Here is a 14,629-nt window from a genome sequence, read left to right as displayed (position 1 = left end):
CGTGCATGAACACTATATATATATATATATACACATATATATACATATATATATATGTGTGTGTGTATATGTATATTTCAAGTATGTATATTTGTTTAAAAGTTATCCTGAGCACAGACCACGATTCTTACTATATGTACGAGTGTATATATTACATTCCTTATATGGCTGTCTTTTTAGAGATGTTCAAGAAATATGTGGCACAATTGTGATCAGGCTAACTAAAACAATGCTTGGTTAGAGTAACATTTCCTGAGTTGGTAGTATTAAGGGTCATGGAGAGAATGTAGCAAACTGTGCCAATTTCCTGGTGGCACGAAGCAGATTGACTTCAGACTTGAAGGACAGACTGAAATGCTACAAAGAGAACTGTTTATGACAGGAAGCACTGGTTTAGTCAGAGAAAAAGCTTCCTAAAACTTCACTTTCCTTAATAGGACAAGAGGATGCAAACTGACAGGCGTCCCTATTTCATGAAAAAGAAACAATAACCTCAGTGTGTGACACGGTGTTGCTCTGTGTTGCTACTGTGAGAAACACAACAGCTCTTTCAAGGGATCAAGATTTCTAATCCTGCCAGACCAAATGTCATCCCTGCTCCCAGACAGGATCAGGACAAGAGACCTACAACTACTAACACGCTAGCTGAGTCAACAGTCATTCAAAGGTTAACTTTTCTCTTTTTTGAAATTAAGTCAGTAGAAGACACAGTATCACCATTTGTTTGCACAAATCAAGTCAACCAATAAATTCACAAGAAAATTAAAATGTGCTGATAGAAAAATACAGTGACGCTATGTTTTCATGGGTGGTAGGATGTCTCAGAGCTTTTACCTCAGAGAAGGATGAACATGGGTTCAAAAGTCAGCCCTGTGTGCAATGTGCAATGTGCTCATGGTGAATATACTACTACATTTCACCTACAAAATCCTAAAAAAAACCTTTTAAATACATTCATGAAGAGAGTTGTTTTGTGATACGAGCGGAAATGTGATGGACAAGTATGACAAAAGCTCTATACAAGTCCAGATAAGTCTTTAGTTGAGCTCGAGATACATTACAGACCAGCAATCATCAGCAACATTCAAATTAGCAGACTAGCAACAAATATAGGTACAACTCTCAGGCCATATTGGCAGAAGACAAAGAAGGTACTAGAAACTGTTCAGGTCAGTAATAGGGTTGGGTTGGATGTGTTTTAAATGTGACAGTGGGGTGGAGAATTGAGGAGGTCAGGTGGGGTTGTGTAGCTTTATGTGCAAGGGAAGGATTAAGCACTGAGTTGTCCAGATAAGTAAGGACGGCATGTGTGTTGTTTGTGTGTTGAAGAGCCGATTAACCAACTGCATACCAACCACTTCCTCGTAAACATATGGTACACGCATATGCTACCCTGAGCACTGTCAGCATGCACACACATGGCTCAATGTACTACAAAACATATGAGCCCTAACCAAATGCAGGACACTGGGAGTCATTCAGAACGCTGAACACAGTAAACAGCCATTGACTGTGTGTAGCCTTATAGAAAAATTACAATACAACAATAATTTAATCAAACCCCTTATATCCTAATTCACAATAATAAAAAATGTGTTCAATCTGTGTTAAGAAACCACAATAGAGTAAGCTAACATACCTGTGGACATACACAGTTCACGGCTATGTGAACAACACCTTAATATGCTCGGTATCCAACACCTGTTATCTAATACACGTCGTCAAAGAAGTTGAAAATGTTAACATGCTAATCTGCACAGCTGAGAATGTTAGCATGCTAATCCAGTCAAATCTGTTGTAATTACAATAGAACATCCGGCTCAGGTGTCACACCATGTTTGCAACATGAGTGTCAGCTTGTTTAGTATCATTTTATAGTGCTGACGGTTTCCAGTTGTCCCCTCAGGACAATAAACTTTCTGCCTCCAGCATGTCTAGGAATTACAAATAGATGTACCCTGCTTAAGTTGTCATTAAAACCCTCACACATGTTTGGTCCACATGAAAGCAGGCCCTCTGACTATGCTGAGCATAAAGCTAGTCCCCTCACAGAAATCACTGCTGGCACAAATCATTATGAAACCAAGCTAAATTTGACTTTCCAGGCAAATATCAGTGTGTCCCATGACTGCCAGAAGATAAATTAGTCTTTTGAAATGCTGTCAGTGAAATATGGGTCAGTGTGGTCTGGTAATAAAGAAGTACTGTGTGTCTGGCACCGCATACTGTACAGTACTCCTCTATTTCATTCAACTGATTCATCTGATGAGAAAAGAAGTGACTTTCATGTGATGTCCTCCCAGATGTACACTCCCAGATCTGAGTGACAATCACAGCTCCATTTTCACTGTGCTTAGTTGTCAAGGCTAAAAAGGAAGAAAAGAGACAGCAAAAACTGAATGTCATGAAGGGATAATTTCATGTCAGTATGATAAGCAGCGGGTTCTAATTTCGTAATATAATCAAAATCTCTGTTGGCATGCCCAAATTTGTTCTTTCATCACTACCAGGCAAGCTCAACACTGACCTGACTGTGGTGACAGCATGCATAAGCAAGAGTACATTGATTATAAAATCAATCTAATATTTGCTCCAAATCACACGCATGTGTTTGTCTTTATATCCTTGTGAGGACACTCACTGACATAATGCATTCCCTGGCCCCTTACCTTAACCATCAGAACTAAATGCCTAAACCCAACTCTTACCCTAAATTGAACCTTAAAACTAAGTCATAACCCTCAATTTGTCCTTTGAAGTGAGGACTGCCCAAACTGTCCTCACAACACACTAATGTCCTCAATGTCCTTATCTGAAATTGGTTCCCTTAAAGATAGAAAGACATGCACTTGCACACACTGTACAATGTTTATTTATACAATTGAGAAGCAATTGCGTCTAAAATTTTGACAATATCTTCAGTTAAGATTTAATTTCTTCCAAAATCTGCAGGTTACATTTCAATCCAATTCAGCACCACACTGCAAAAACTGAATTTGTATACTAATATTTAATAGTTCAGCAAAACATGCTGAAATTTCATTTCAATAGCACCTCTAGGAAGTAGATAATTACAAACAGGACATGAATTGCAGAAATTAAAGGAATGATTAGGATACTAAATGAAGCAGGACAAGCCATGCTGCAGCCAGACACAAATCATAATGAAGTTAAATGAGTTCACAATACTGCTGCCAGCTAAAAAATATGACACTTAGAAATGTCACAATGAACACTAAACCAACACCCTGAACACTGTCAGCCTGAGAAAGTCATAAATGCTCCAGACAAGTGATGTTTGAGGGTTTCATTGACATCACGGCTGGCTGTCTTCAGCTGAGTCACAGCCTTTTATGTCACTTATAGACATCAATATACCATTCATGTTTCAGACTGTGAAAATAATCTCCTTGAGAGCCATAATGGAGAGAGGCCCAGTGTGTTATCACTGACGTCAATCCATTCAGAAGTGCTGCAAACTTCTTGAATGAAGTACCATTTTCTAAATGTGATTCAGATAAATGAAACAGACTAAAGGACTGCCAGCATATTGACAAGCAATATTCATCCATCTAATTAATGTAGCATTGAACCAGTGATGGGATGATACAGTCTTTTAAATCTTACTCTTCACATAAATGTGTTGTTTGTAGTTAACCCTGGCTTTGCTATTTTTAGGCCTAAGCCTTCTTTACTACATTTAATGGTGTTGTATTGTACATTGCATAATGAACTACAACTACTTCTTTCACTTTCAAATGCTAGAAATGATGTAAAGGTGCTTCAAAAACAAAACGCTTCTCACCAACGTCGACAATGATCATCTTTCAATTTATTGATTGATAACTGAAATTGAGCTACCGTAAACGAGAAAATGTATCCTATACTGTAAATCATTAAAGTATCACTATCCATATTAATATGGCTGAAAAGATTTTCCTCCAATTCAGTACAATAAAATATGACCTATCACTAAGCACAAGAAAGTATTTCAGCAGTGTCTACAGATGGAAGATAGTGACCTGCTTTGACCTGGTTAGAGGATCACAGAAAGGTGTTTGTTCCACCTTAATGAAGGACACTGCTGAGCCAAACAACATTTGGGCATCAATGGCAAATCAATATCTGTGAAGAGAAACTGAAGTGGGAGACAAAATGAGATTCCATCTACCGCCAGAATGCTAAATGATTACTGCACTATTTTGCCTCACTGGCAGAGGCCAGGTTTCACTTAAAGCCCAAATCCACAACTTGTGTTCCAGCCCAACCATTAGAGCCCACACAGTCTGCAATCTAATGTCAATCCAAGCTAAACACTTTAATGAAGACATTTCTCAAGTGAGAATGTGCTCACAGATAATGATAACAGGACGTAAAGATAACTAGAAATGCTGCTTAGCAGTCAAGTTACAGTTTACATCCATGTCTGTCCAGATTCATGTGATATTTGTAGTGAAGACTTTGAAGAAAGATATAATGTGTATTTTCTGTGTATGTGTTCACATGCATGGCCAAAAAAGTTGATTCTGATAGATCACACAGTTGTACCCATGACCCCATCCATGATCATAACCTGGACTGTCTTTGTCTTACTGAGACTTGGCTGAGCACATGCACCTGCAACGCTGACTGCAAATGTGAAATAAGGTCATAATCTCACTTATGTTCCTGAGTTATGGTGTTGAATAATGACCAGAACATTATTATGTCACAGTAAAGTCGACCTTATGGCCAAAAACCTGTTTTGTGAGGTCATAGCAACTTTGACCTTTGACCACCAAATTCTAATCAGTTCATCCTTGAGTCCAAGTGGACCTTCACGCCAAATTTAAATAAATTCCTTCATGGACGAAAACATCATGCCTCAGGTCACAGCTGTTGTCGGCACAGAGACATAAAAACAGATGACAAAGATACTGGATTCAAGTCATGACCTGATGATGATGATGATGTAGCATGGGTGCAACATGTTATTTGTCACTTTGCTGCACTGATAATACATTATGTCAATCAATGGCATGCTAATATGCTGAATACATTTGCTATGTAAATTATAATAAAAATAATAATAATAATAATCACTTGTAATTTGGTATCGAGTACTGACTCACACTCTTGACACTCTTGATCCACACTCCTATTTGTGGCATTCATTGAACAGCAGGCAGAGGAAGATAAATGGGACTGTGTTGGACTTGGACCTGGCTAAACTATGGAGAAAATCTGGGTCATAGATATCACCTCGTTAAATTCAGCGCAGACCATCCAGCTGACATTCAGACAGTGCCCGAAGCAGTTTGGAGCTTTACTGTGAACTGATGCAGAAGAGTGGATTCTGAAGGGAGAACTCAGTCCAGTAAATCTGGATACATAGGACACTTGGAATCAGCTCAGTAAATATTTATCTGCAGCAAGGCCAAGTGCAGTTTGCCTAAACTGACTGAAAATACAGAAGCAGTTGCAATTTTACCAATTCTTATGATAGTTCATAGTAACTATGGGCATGCTGTTAATGTATGCACAGAAATTCCTGCCTCTAGTTTTTCTGCAGTATGTCAGCTTGGATAAACTTCAGGTAATGTTTGAAGTTTCTATATGTATATAACAATCTTTTTTTGGTTGTTGTTGTTTATATCCACCATTTTGATTTACAGTATTTGTCATTTTTTCCTTATCTTAATTGTTCCACAAGTAAAGATTTTTGAAATAAACACCAGAATATTACAAAGCACTTCCCCTGAAAAATACAGCGCTCATTTCAAAAAGAAGCAGTTGTAACCACTGTACGTGCATCCTGATGTCACCACAGAGAACACTTCCTATTGGTTTAAAGTTGCATATTGAATTTGGAAAGGACATGAGAAGCAGAAAACAGAAACAAGACAAGTCCTCCTTTCTTATCTTGGTGCTCTCTAATTGCTTCAAAACAAAGCAATGACTCAGGGGAAAAAGATCCTGTGTTTACTGTTGATTATGAGAGGTTGAGCACTGTTTATTTGACCTAACAGACACCAGACTAATGCAATTTAATTGGAGAGAGCAACACTAATAAGGTCTTAGCTCCTATGAGTCGATTTCGATTTGAATAGAGGACACTAGCTGAACACAGACAATGTAGTGGACGACAACATAATTAGAATTTAAGTGGGGATCAAATGTGCCAGATAAGAGGCAGCGCGGTACTCACGGCTGGGAGTGCGCTGTCTCGTAACGCTCGAAAGCGTGGCTCAGGTCGTGCTTGTTGTTCATGTAACACTGGGTGCACAGGTCGTAGTCGAAGCACACCTTGCACTTCCATCGCATTCCCATGATGCCATGCTTCTTACAGCTGTCACAGATGATGTTCGAGTGACGCACACCTGGAGGGGAAGACAAGTCAGTCAGTCAGTAAATCCAACATGCCTGAAGTTTCTGTTTCTATTCTATTTTGTAAAAAAAAAATGTTTTTTTTTTTTGGAGGAACTTGCAAGAAAGATGCTAGTTTTATACTAATCTGTATCTGATCTATGCAAGTCACTGAAGCAGACGAGGCATATGTCACGTCCTTACCGATGCCACAATGGCTGATATGTCACGAGATGTGGAAGAACTGAGGCACAAACAGCATGGCAAAAATACCCCCACCCCCTTAGCACCTCATCGCTTCTCCTCCTCCTCTTCTTTCGCTTCATTAATTGAAGGGTAAGCTTCTGAGGCAGAAAAATGGCGCTTTAAATGGAGCAAAATGCTAATGAGTCCTGCATTAATGTGTGTGTCATTCAAGTCCAAAAGAAGAGAGATGGTCTTTACTGTACCACGCTTACTAAAAATGGACTTTGGGAAGGTTGCGTGAGCCACAGCAATGATGAGCAGGCGCAATGCAAGATAAACACCTGATAAAAGGGGTTTCAATAAACAACATGTGACCATTACAGCTAATAGACTAGAGAAGCAAAAATAAGGAGACCTTTTAGAGAACGGAAAAGGACAAAGCTGATAATGAATATTACTTGGCTACTTGGTTTTTAAAGCTGGGAGAAATACTTTTGCAAATGTGTTAAAAGATGTGCTTAAAATAATCATATACATTTGTTAATAATACACAGAGAGAAGGGATGATTGTGCAGCAAAAGTTGGCATTTGAATTTGTAGGGCATACTTCTGTATTCTATTATAAAAAGCTGTAGATTGATTATTTAATTAATGCAAACTGATTAATTAGCTCATGTAAATTAAAACTATTAATCTTTTTCATTAAAAATAGAAAACACACCTGTGCTGACCCATACAGCTGGGTATCAAATTTAAATACTTTTACTTTTACTAATGAATAAAATGTGTTAAAATTGCACCAATTGTTTTGTAAAACCTTTTTATGAGTATTGCTTAATGTAACATATGGAAAAAGTATTGTGTGGTAACAAACTGAGACTTGTCCCTGTGTGTAAGTATGACCCTAGACTTCCAATCTAGGGTCATGCTGATTTGATTACCGATTTGGGCGTTATCATAGAGCAGCAGGTCATAAGAGCCCTGGTAGCCGGTGCGGTAGTTGGTCCGTGTCCCACTGTCCCACTGCACCACTACAGTCTTGTCTGGTGTGGTGGTGCTACCCTGCCGGCCGATCTCCACCACAGTTCCCACATGGCCCTCGCCTTCATCCTGGTTTCCCCATTTCCAGTCCAGGCCGCGCACTACACGCATGCCCACCTCCATGCTGCCTCCGTTGGGGCCTGGCCTGGGGGCTGAGCGCAACGGCCTGGGCCTGGCAGCGCTGTCACTTCCGCTGCTGCTGCGCCTCCGGTGCTTGTGAGGGGCAGCGCTGGCACGCGCCGACGATATCGCAGGCAGGGATGGAACCAGGGCTGTTTCCGGGAACAGGTCAGGGGTGACTGGAGATAACAGAAGATAAAGAGTAAAAGTTCAGTGAAACCTGGAAAAATAAAGTTGCACAGTCACGGCAGGGTCAAGCAAGTTTAAATGAAGTAGATACATTTATGAAACAGAGTCATAATGGGGAAAAAAGCCACTAATCTCTTCTTTTAACAAGTCAATAATGCACATAACAAATTGCTGATTCTTGCTAAGGGCTTCAGAAAAATTGGGACCGTTCCACCACTTGTATTAAGGGAAATCTTGCAACCTGTGTGTGGTCTGACTACAGGTCTGTCAGTGGCGGCTAAGGGACTCATGGAGCAACATGCCATATGTCTCATTAATTTCAGAGAAATGTTTTTTCTCTTTGCTGGTAGATCATTCACTGGAGGCCTTGCTATGTGTCATGGCGCACTTCTGGAGAGAGCAGCTGGACACGACCGCTACGCCCTGCTACGCTAATCAAGCCTTGACCTGACACACACGCACACGCACACGCACACGCACACGCACACGCACACGCACACGCACACGCACACGCACACGCACACACATACTTACATCCTTACCAGGATAGTCTGATGGCTTCATTCATGTCCCAAACCACAACTGTAACACACCGGCACTAAACTATCTAACTAACAATCATGAGGTGAAAGACGCACAAATGTGTGTCACATTTTATCTGGCTGTCATGTTTTTTATTTGTCTTTAAAGCACAAATGGAGTGACAATTGTAATCTCATTAAATGTAAAATATAATGACAATAAAGCTTTCTATCTATCTTTTGATTTATTCTATGTATAACCTCAATCAACCTCAAAAAGCTCATGTAGCATAGTGAACATCTCTGGTCTCTATTTGTATGGATCTGACTATATCAACCCTAAAATTTGAATGGAAATAGTTAAATCAAAAATCTCATCGAGGACAGACAAACTCACACATTCGCTGCCTTAACTGATGATCTCGCTGTTTTAAAATGAATGCTGCTGGCTGCTAGGAGAAAAGAAAAAGTGCTAATACGCAGGCAGGAAGGAAGTAGCATCTATGTGGAAGCTTGAGTCAGCAATATAGACAGGAACTTTTGCTGAGGAGCATGACCATCAGCGGAAGACCAATCAGGCACATTAATAATCACATGTGACACATCAGAAATATCCTTTTTATACACTCTGCTGCAGTGTCCTTTAAGATTATTAATAAGCGTTCCTCGATGTTACTGCAGAGCTATTTCTGTGACTGATCGTACAACAAAAGATGTTTGTGAGGTTGCAGAGACAGAAATATGCAGGCTTGTAAAACTGAAGGACAGTATACAGATTTTGTTCCTATGAAGACCAACATATAACTCCTAAATCAGAGCAGCAGAGGTCAATATATCCTACCTTTTAGTCTCTAGTACAAAAATGCAGGATCCTACATGTCTCATAATGCAACCACCAGCATGTTTTCAATAGACTGTTTGAAATGTGTCATTTTAATTTTAATCTTCCACATGAGACATTATACAACTGTTTGCACAGACTAAGTAGTCCTGCCCATGATGGCTAAACAGACTTAAATACGTAAAATCAGCTTTAAGAAAAGAAGCAAGCCAGCTGGAGAAGAGATCTGACATATGTCACATGAGGATGGAAAACTGCTAAATAATCTCTCAGGTAAGTGTGCTAATACTCAGTCCCTCAAGAAAGCTAAAGCTTGTTCTCACTTTTCACCATTAAGACAGGCTCACACTCACTCCTGCTGTGTAGTAACACCACATGCAGACAACACTACCTAGGAGGCCTTGCGTGACTTTTTGAGGATGCCGACATTTGGTAATAATGTAATAAACCTCTAAACTTCCTCTTTCAAGCAATATTAAAGATGTCAACTTTCTTGCAATACTAACAGCCCAGAATTGCATTTATGACTTAGAATCAAACCGCTGCTATTGTTTTATACTCCTACAGTTGACAATAGACAGAAACAGGAAGGTTCATCAGTCGTGTTGTGTGACTGGCTACATAAAAACACAATGGAAGTGATTACAGAGCTGGTTGGGAGTCATTGAAGTGAGGTTACGGTGAAATCAAGTGCCATGTTCGTTATAAAGGGTCTACACATCTGACCGCATTCCACAGCTGATGGTGGTGGTAATCCATCATTTCCATGTTTACAACCACCACTGAGCTAAATTAGGACAATGGACAGACTTAAGCCTTTTGTGTGGACAGCAAACATTTAGTAAGTTATTTGAACATACTGATTTAAACAACAAATATTTAAATAACGTTTCTAAATTATATGTGTGCCTTTAAACTGAAGGTCCTCAAATTCCCCTTTTTATCTGGTACCCAGGATGCTTCAGTATAGAGTCTGATTGGTCAGTCACAGCGCTAGGTTACAAAATCTTTCAATAATAGGGTGGACAGATGCCTGTAATGTGGCTGAGATTAAACGTGCACGCTTATCAAGATTACAATGTCATTTTGGTATTAAAAGCATCTGCTTAAGCATGAAAACATAGGGGATATAGGGGATTAAATGAGGGAAAGCTGGCTGCTTATACTCCCTTTTCTGTCCAAAATGACAGCTTAGCCTCTTTTATGCACTGGAATAATATCCAAGCCAGTCATCTAACATGTCAGTGTGTGAACAGTGGAGCTGTCACAAGCTGTGGACGTGTTTCACAAAGCTGCCAGCGTTCTGGGTGTGGATGGATGAAGTAAGTGCCAAAGTTTCAGCTGGTGTGTCGAACCAATCAGTGACGTTATAATTTAGGATGAAAAATACTTAAAAGCCATTAATTCAATATTTACAGCACAATTAGGCTCATTAGGATGAAAAAGCAGCCGGCTTTGAACAATCTAGCATTCTGGTTTGAGGAACTGTTTTCCAGAAAAACAACTTTACCTACCACCTACATTCAAAACTGATCTTCTACCCACACATACCCACCCACCCCCCAACTCACCATCGTGTTCCAGGGAGAGAAGTCAGGCCGAGCACACTGATATCTTATCATTATTAAAACAGACCAGGCCTGGTACTGACAGGTAGACGCAACACATGAGATTCAGAGGACGGCTCCACCTGTACAACAAACCCCTGTCCCACATCTTCTTTATCTGCTGCTTACTGCAAGCTTTATCGCTGCACTCCAAAAACAAAAGCCATGTACTAGAAAAAAAAAGGATAAATACACAAGCATTACTTTTTTGCCCTACATGAAATCAGTAGAAATAAGCTCATCTTCTTATGTTAAATCCCAACGCGTGCTATTTTGTGTTACATTTTTATGTCTGTGTCGACAGATGGTCACTGCCGGAAAATCCTCCCCACACACCAAGTGATAAATCGGAATCAAGAGTGAATCCTACAAGTGACTGTTAAACCAGTGACCGCTATTTCACAGCAAAGCCATTACTTCCTGTTGAAATGTGGAACTGTGGACATTAAGTAGGTAAAGCAGCCTCACCAGCTTAGAAACCCACAGCTCAATACATATGAATGGAAAGAGAAAGCAAGATGTAAAAACCACCAGCTGTGCTCTGATGAGACAAATAATGCTTCTAGTCTCACCAGTGTGCACTTCAACATCATTTTTTTTTTATATTTGATGTTATCCTCAGCAGCCACGGGGCCAAATTCCAGGACTGTGCCAATTGTCCTGATGATGAAATCTGTTCTGACTGTTTACTAGTTGGCTAACGGCTGCCCAGGTCAACAGAGACAAGAAGTACGACTGTTACAAATACTGTGACTTCAAAAAAATAACAGACATATTATTAGTGTAGTGTTTTTATGAAGCTATCCGTAAAAATAAACCACAATGCTGACGCCTCTCACAGGAAGAGGAAGTCGTATAAGTGTTCAAATCTCTTTCACACACACAGACAGACACACACACACTCCTGATACTGTCCAAAATGTAATATTTGACCCGTGTGCTCAGCTCCTATTTGTGATATCTAAGTAAGAGATAAGAAAAGATTTAGAGCTTTAAATTATGAATAGTATTAAGTTACCTTTGTGCATTTTAACACGGCATAGCTCAGGTGTAAAAACTATTAATATGTAATAACATTAATGAGGGCTCTGTTCCACTTATGTGTTCCAGTAAAAACAGTGAGCCAGCATGTACAATAAGAGGGAACTGAAATCTGCTGGTTAACCAGCTTTGCACAGAGCGGAAATTAGTTTCCAGGTATCTAACTTGTGCGTATCAACATATCAATAACGCAGGCTAATACTTATCGACAGTCAATAGGCACAGCTACACCATGTGCCCCTTTGTTCCAGAGGTTTCCTGGAAAGGGTATATACACTTTTCTTTAAATTCACTTTTCTCTGTAACTCTATTTCTCTGGGTTAGAGGCGGGCATGACCGGGCCACCAGCCTGTGTTGCTGACATGTCGCTTGCCAATCTGTGACTGAGGGCTAAGAAGGGTAGGATTACTCTGCCTAACAGATGGGCTGGCGTTTGTCGTACACACTGCTGAGGGCCGATCTGGGAGGGCAACGTTAACCTCCTGCAAACAAACAATCAGACAGGTGTTTGTCCACACACAGACACACATAGAACATTTGCCTGGGAATATTATGTAATATCCATAAAGTGGGTGTATCATGTCACTGAAGGTTCAACTTGAAACCTTTTATCAAACTGCTGCACATGGCATTTTAAAGCATTAATAATCAATTGCCAAAATAATGTGAACATTTCATATGATCATATTCTGCGTGTAAATAAGGTGGAAATCATTAAAAGCCAACATATTTCAAAAATATGTTTCAAAATATGATCAGAGCACTATATTTCCCATTTATCCTTCCCAAATTTGGAAAACTACAAACATAAAGTTTAAAAACTTTTAAGGCAAGCAGTAACTAAATGTGATTTTTTTTTTTCAAGTTTTGAAAGTACTGTATATTAAAAACACACCTATAGTAAATGGATAGTGTTCAATCAACTATAAAATGTAACTTTTTGTGCAATACAGCAATCTAACTTTGTGCTATAAACACTTTCAACACATTTTCCTCACTGTGTCCAAGAGGCACACAGTGTAAAATGTAGAGGAGCTACAGCGCTGCAATGGTACTGGGATCTCCATGAAAGCTGGCACTAGTTGGATCTAGTCTCGACATCTTTGTCACTGTCTGGTGTCATTGGGGTGATGAAACAAAATGTTTTAGAATCAATAGAATGCTGGTACACGTGTCCCTGCTTCCAGTTCAACTCAGCCAGTGTTATATAAGGCTCAGGGGCACAGGCCAATGACATGACTAACTAGCTACAGACATTGATGGTTTCACTGAGCGGTTATGGCATATTTGTAATTCTTAACCCAACCTACAGGCAGATATAGTTCAGCACACTGATAATAATCAGTGAGCAGCTTCAAAAAGGGAAAATGAATCATGAGTACTATTATTGGCAGACCCATTGCCATCAGATATGTGAGGCAGCAAAGGCCTGCTGGGGCTGCATGTCTTACGACACGTGGTCTGACTGGCTTATATCCTCACTCTAATGTCTAATAAGAAGAGGCTGTTTGCCTGTGCTGGGTTTTTTTATTTTTTATATTGCTGCCACTGGACCAAAATGCTTAGCAGTGTGTAATCTACACACAGGCTCTATGACTACAGCCTCATCAGCCTTAATGTCAGAAATGAGTAAAAGCCTGCTGGAACTGGTTTATGTCAGAAACATCTGGTGGCCAGAGGACTTTCAGGAAAATCAATATGGACACTGAGTAAATAACACATTTACAAAGATTTCTTCAGAGTGGGCGCAAGGCTAAAATAAGACCCTCCATTCTCTATTTTCAGACCAGCTTTGCCTGTCTTCCTTTATTCAAATCTCACTCAAAAAAGCACTGTGTACTTGGATCATATAGCATTATTAGATATCTTCATCTACCAACCTTTTCAGTGTGGAGTTGTTGAATTATCACACGTAATTAAACAATCATACAACTACTCAAACACAAACACTGTGTACTGTGTCGATATTACCACATTTCTTCTCTCATCAGCATTGTACAAAGCATCTTTACAAAACCTAAAGCCTGCAAGAGTTTTAAAAAAGCAACTTGATACCAGCAGAATTGTTCCTATCAACAAACTTTATCCCCCCCGAGGCTTTTATTAAAAACTCTACCGCAGAAAACCATGCTCCCGAAGACCTCTCAAGATTCTTATATGACATTATCGTGGATAATCATACTCACTCCCCATGATCTTCAGCCCGTTTTTGAACATGTTTGGCAGCTGGATCCCCGTGTGCCGTGACACCTTGAAGCTTCTGTTGCTCTTATTCCAGCTAGAGCAAGAGCACCATCTGAAATCCTGAGTGCTATGAAGCTGTCATCTTACTGATGGGGGAGTGAACCCTTTCTGGTGCATTCTTTGTATTTGGTTTGCTGTGAACTTTGCTCTTCGTTTTGGAACATGACGTTTTTTTTGTCCCCTGTGCTCGGTTGTTTGTTTTGGTTTTTTTTGGTCTGACAGATGTTGCTCAAGGACTTGACAAGCTTAATGCCTTATCTGGAGAAACAAAAAAAAACACCCAAGCTGGCTAAAACAAAATGTAAAGAAGTGAGTTATAAAAGGTCTTAGAGGTAAACAGATTACTTTGTACCCTAATGGGGCATTGTCATCAATAGTAGTGTGATAAAGCTCTGATCATTTCTCATGTTTGTTTAGTCTCCTGTCAGATCCTCCCGACTGTTACTGCTGGACTCTATCAGCTCAAGTTTAAACTTCAAGTCAAAAGTCATTTC

The 14,629-nt window shown here is 39.8% G+C and overlaps 1 protein-coding gene across 1 annotated transcript in view; it reads right to left on the bottom strand.

Annotated features, from left to right (window-relative positions):
- The window catches only part of mib2 (MIB E3 ubiquitin protein ligase 2), a 40,894-nt gene extending 26,685 nt beyond the window's left edge, over nucleotides 1-14,209 (bottom strand). The window contains exons 1-3 of the mRNA XM_053318323.1: nucleotides 14,078-14,209; nucleotides 7,473-7,871; nucleotides 6,188-6,359 (exon numbers count right to left, since the gene is read on the bottom strand). Coding sequence (XP_053174298.1) covers nucleotides 6,188-6,359; nucleotides 7,473-7,871; nucleotides 14,078-14,108 — 602 coding nt within the window. The 5' untranslated portion in view covers nucleotides 14,109-14,209. The remainder of the gene's footprint in view (nucleotides 1-6,187; nucleotides 6,360-7,472; nucleotides 7,872-14,077) is intronic.
- Nucleotides 14,210-14,629: the final 420 nt, after the last annotated feature.

The sequence above is a fragment of the Scomber japonicus genome, chromosome 4 (assembly GCF_027409825.1).
Source record: "Scomber japonicus isolate fScoJap1 chromosome 4, fScoJap1.pri, whole genome shotgun sequence".
NCBI lineage: Eukaryota > Metazoa > Chordata > Actinopteri > Scombriformes > Scombridae > Scomber > Scomber japonicus.
The sequence above is the reverse complement of the archived record's forward strand: the minus strand, read 5'-3'. Positions and strand labels throughout refer to the sequence as shown.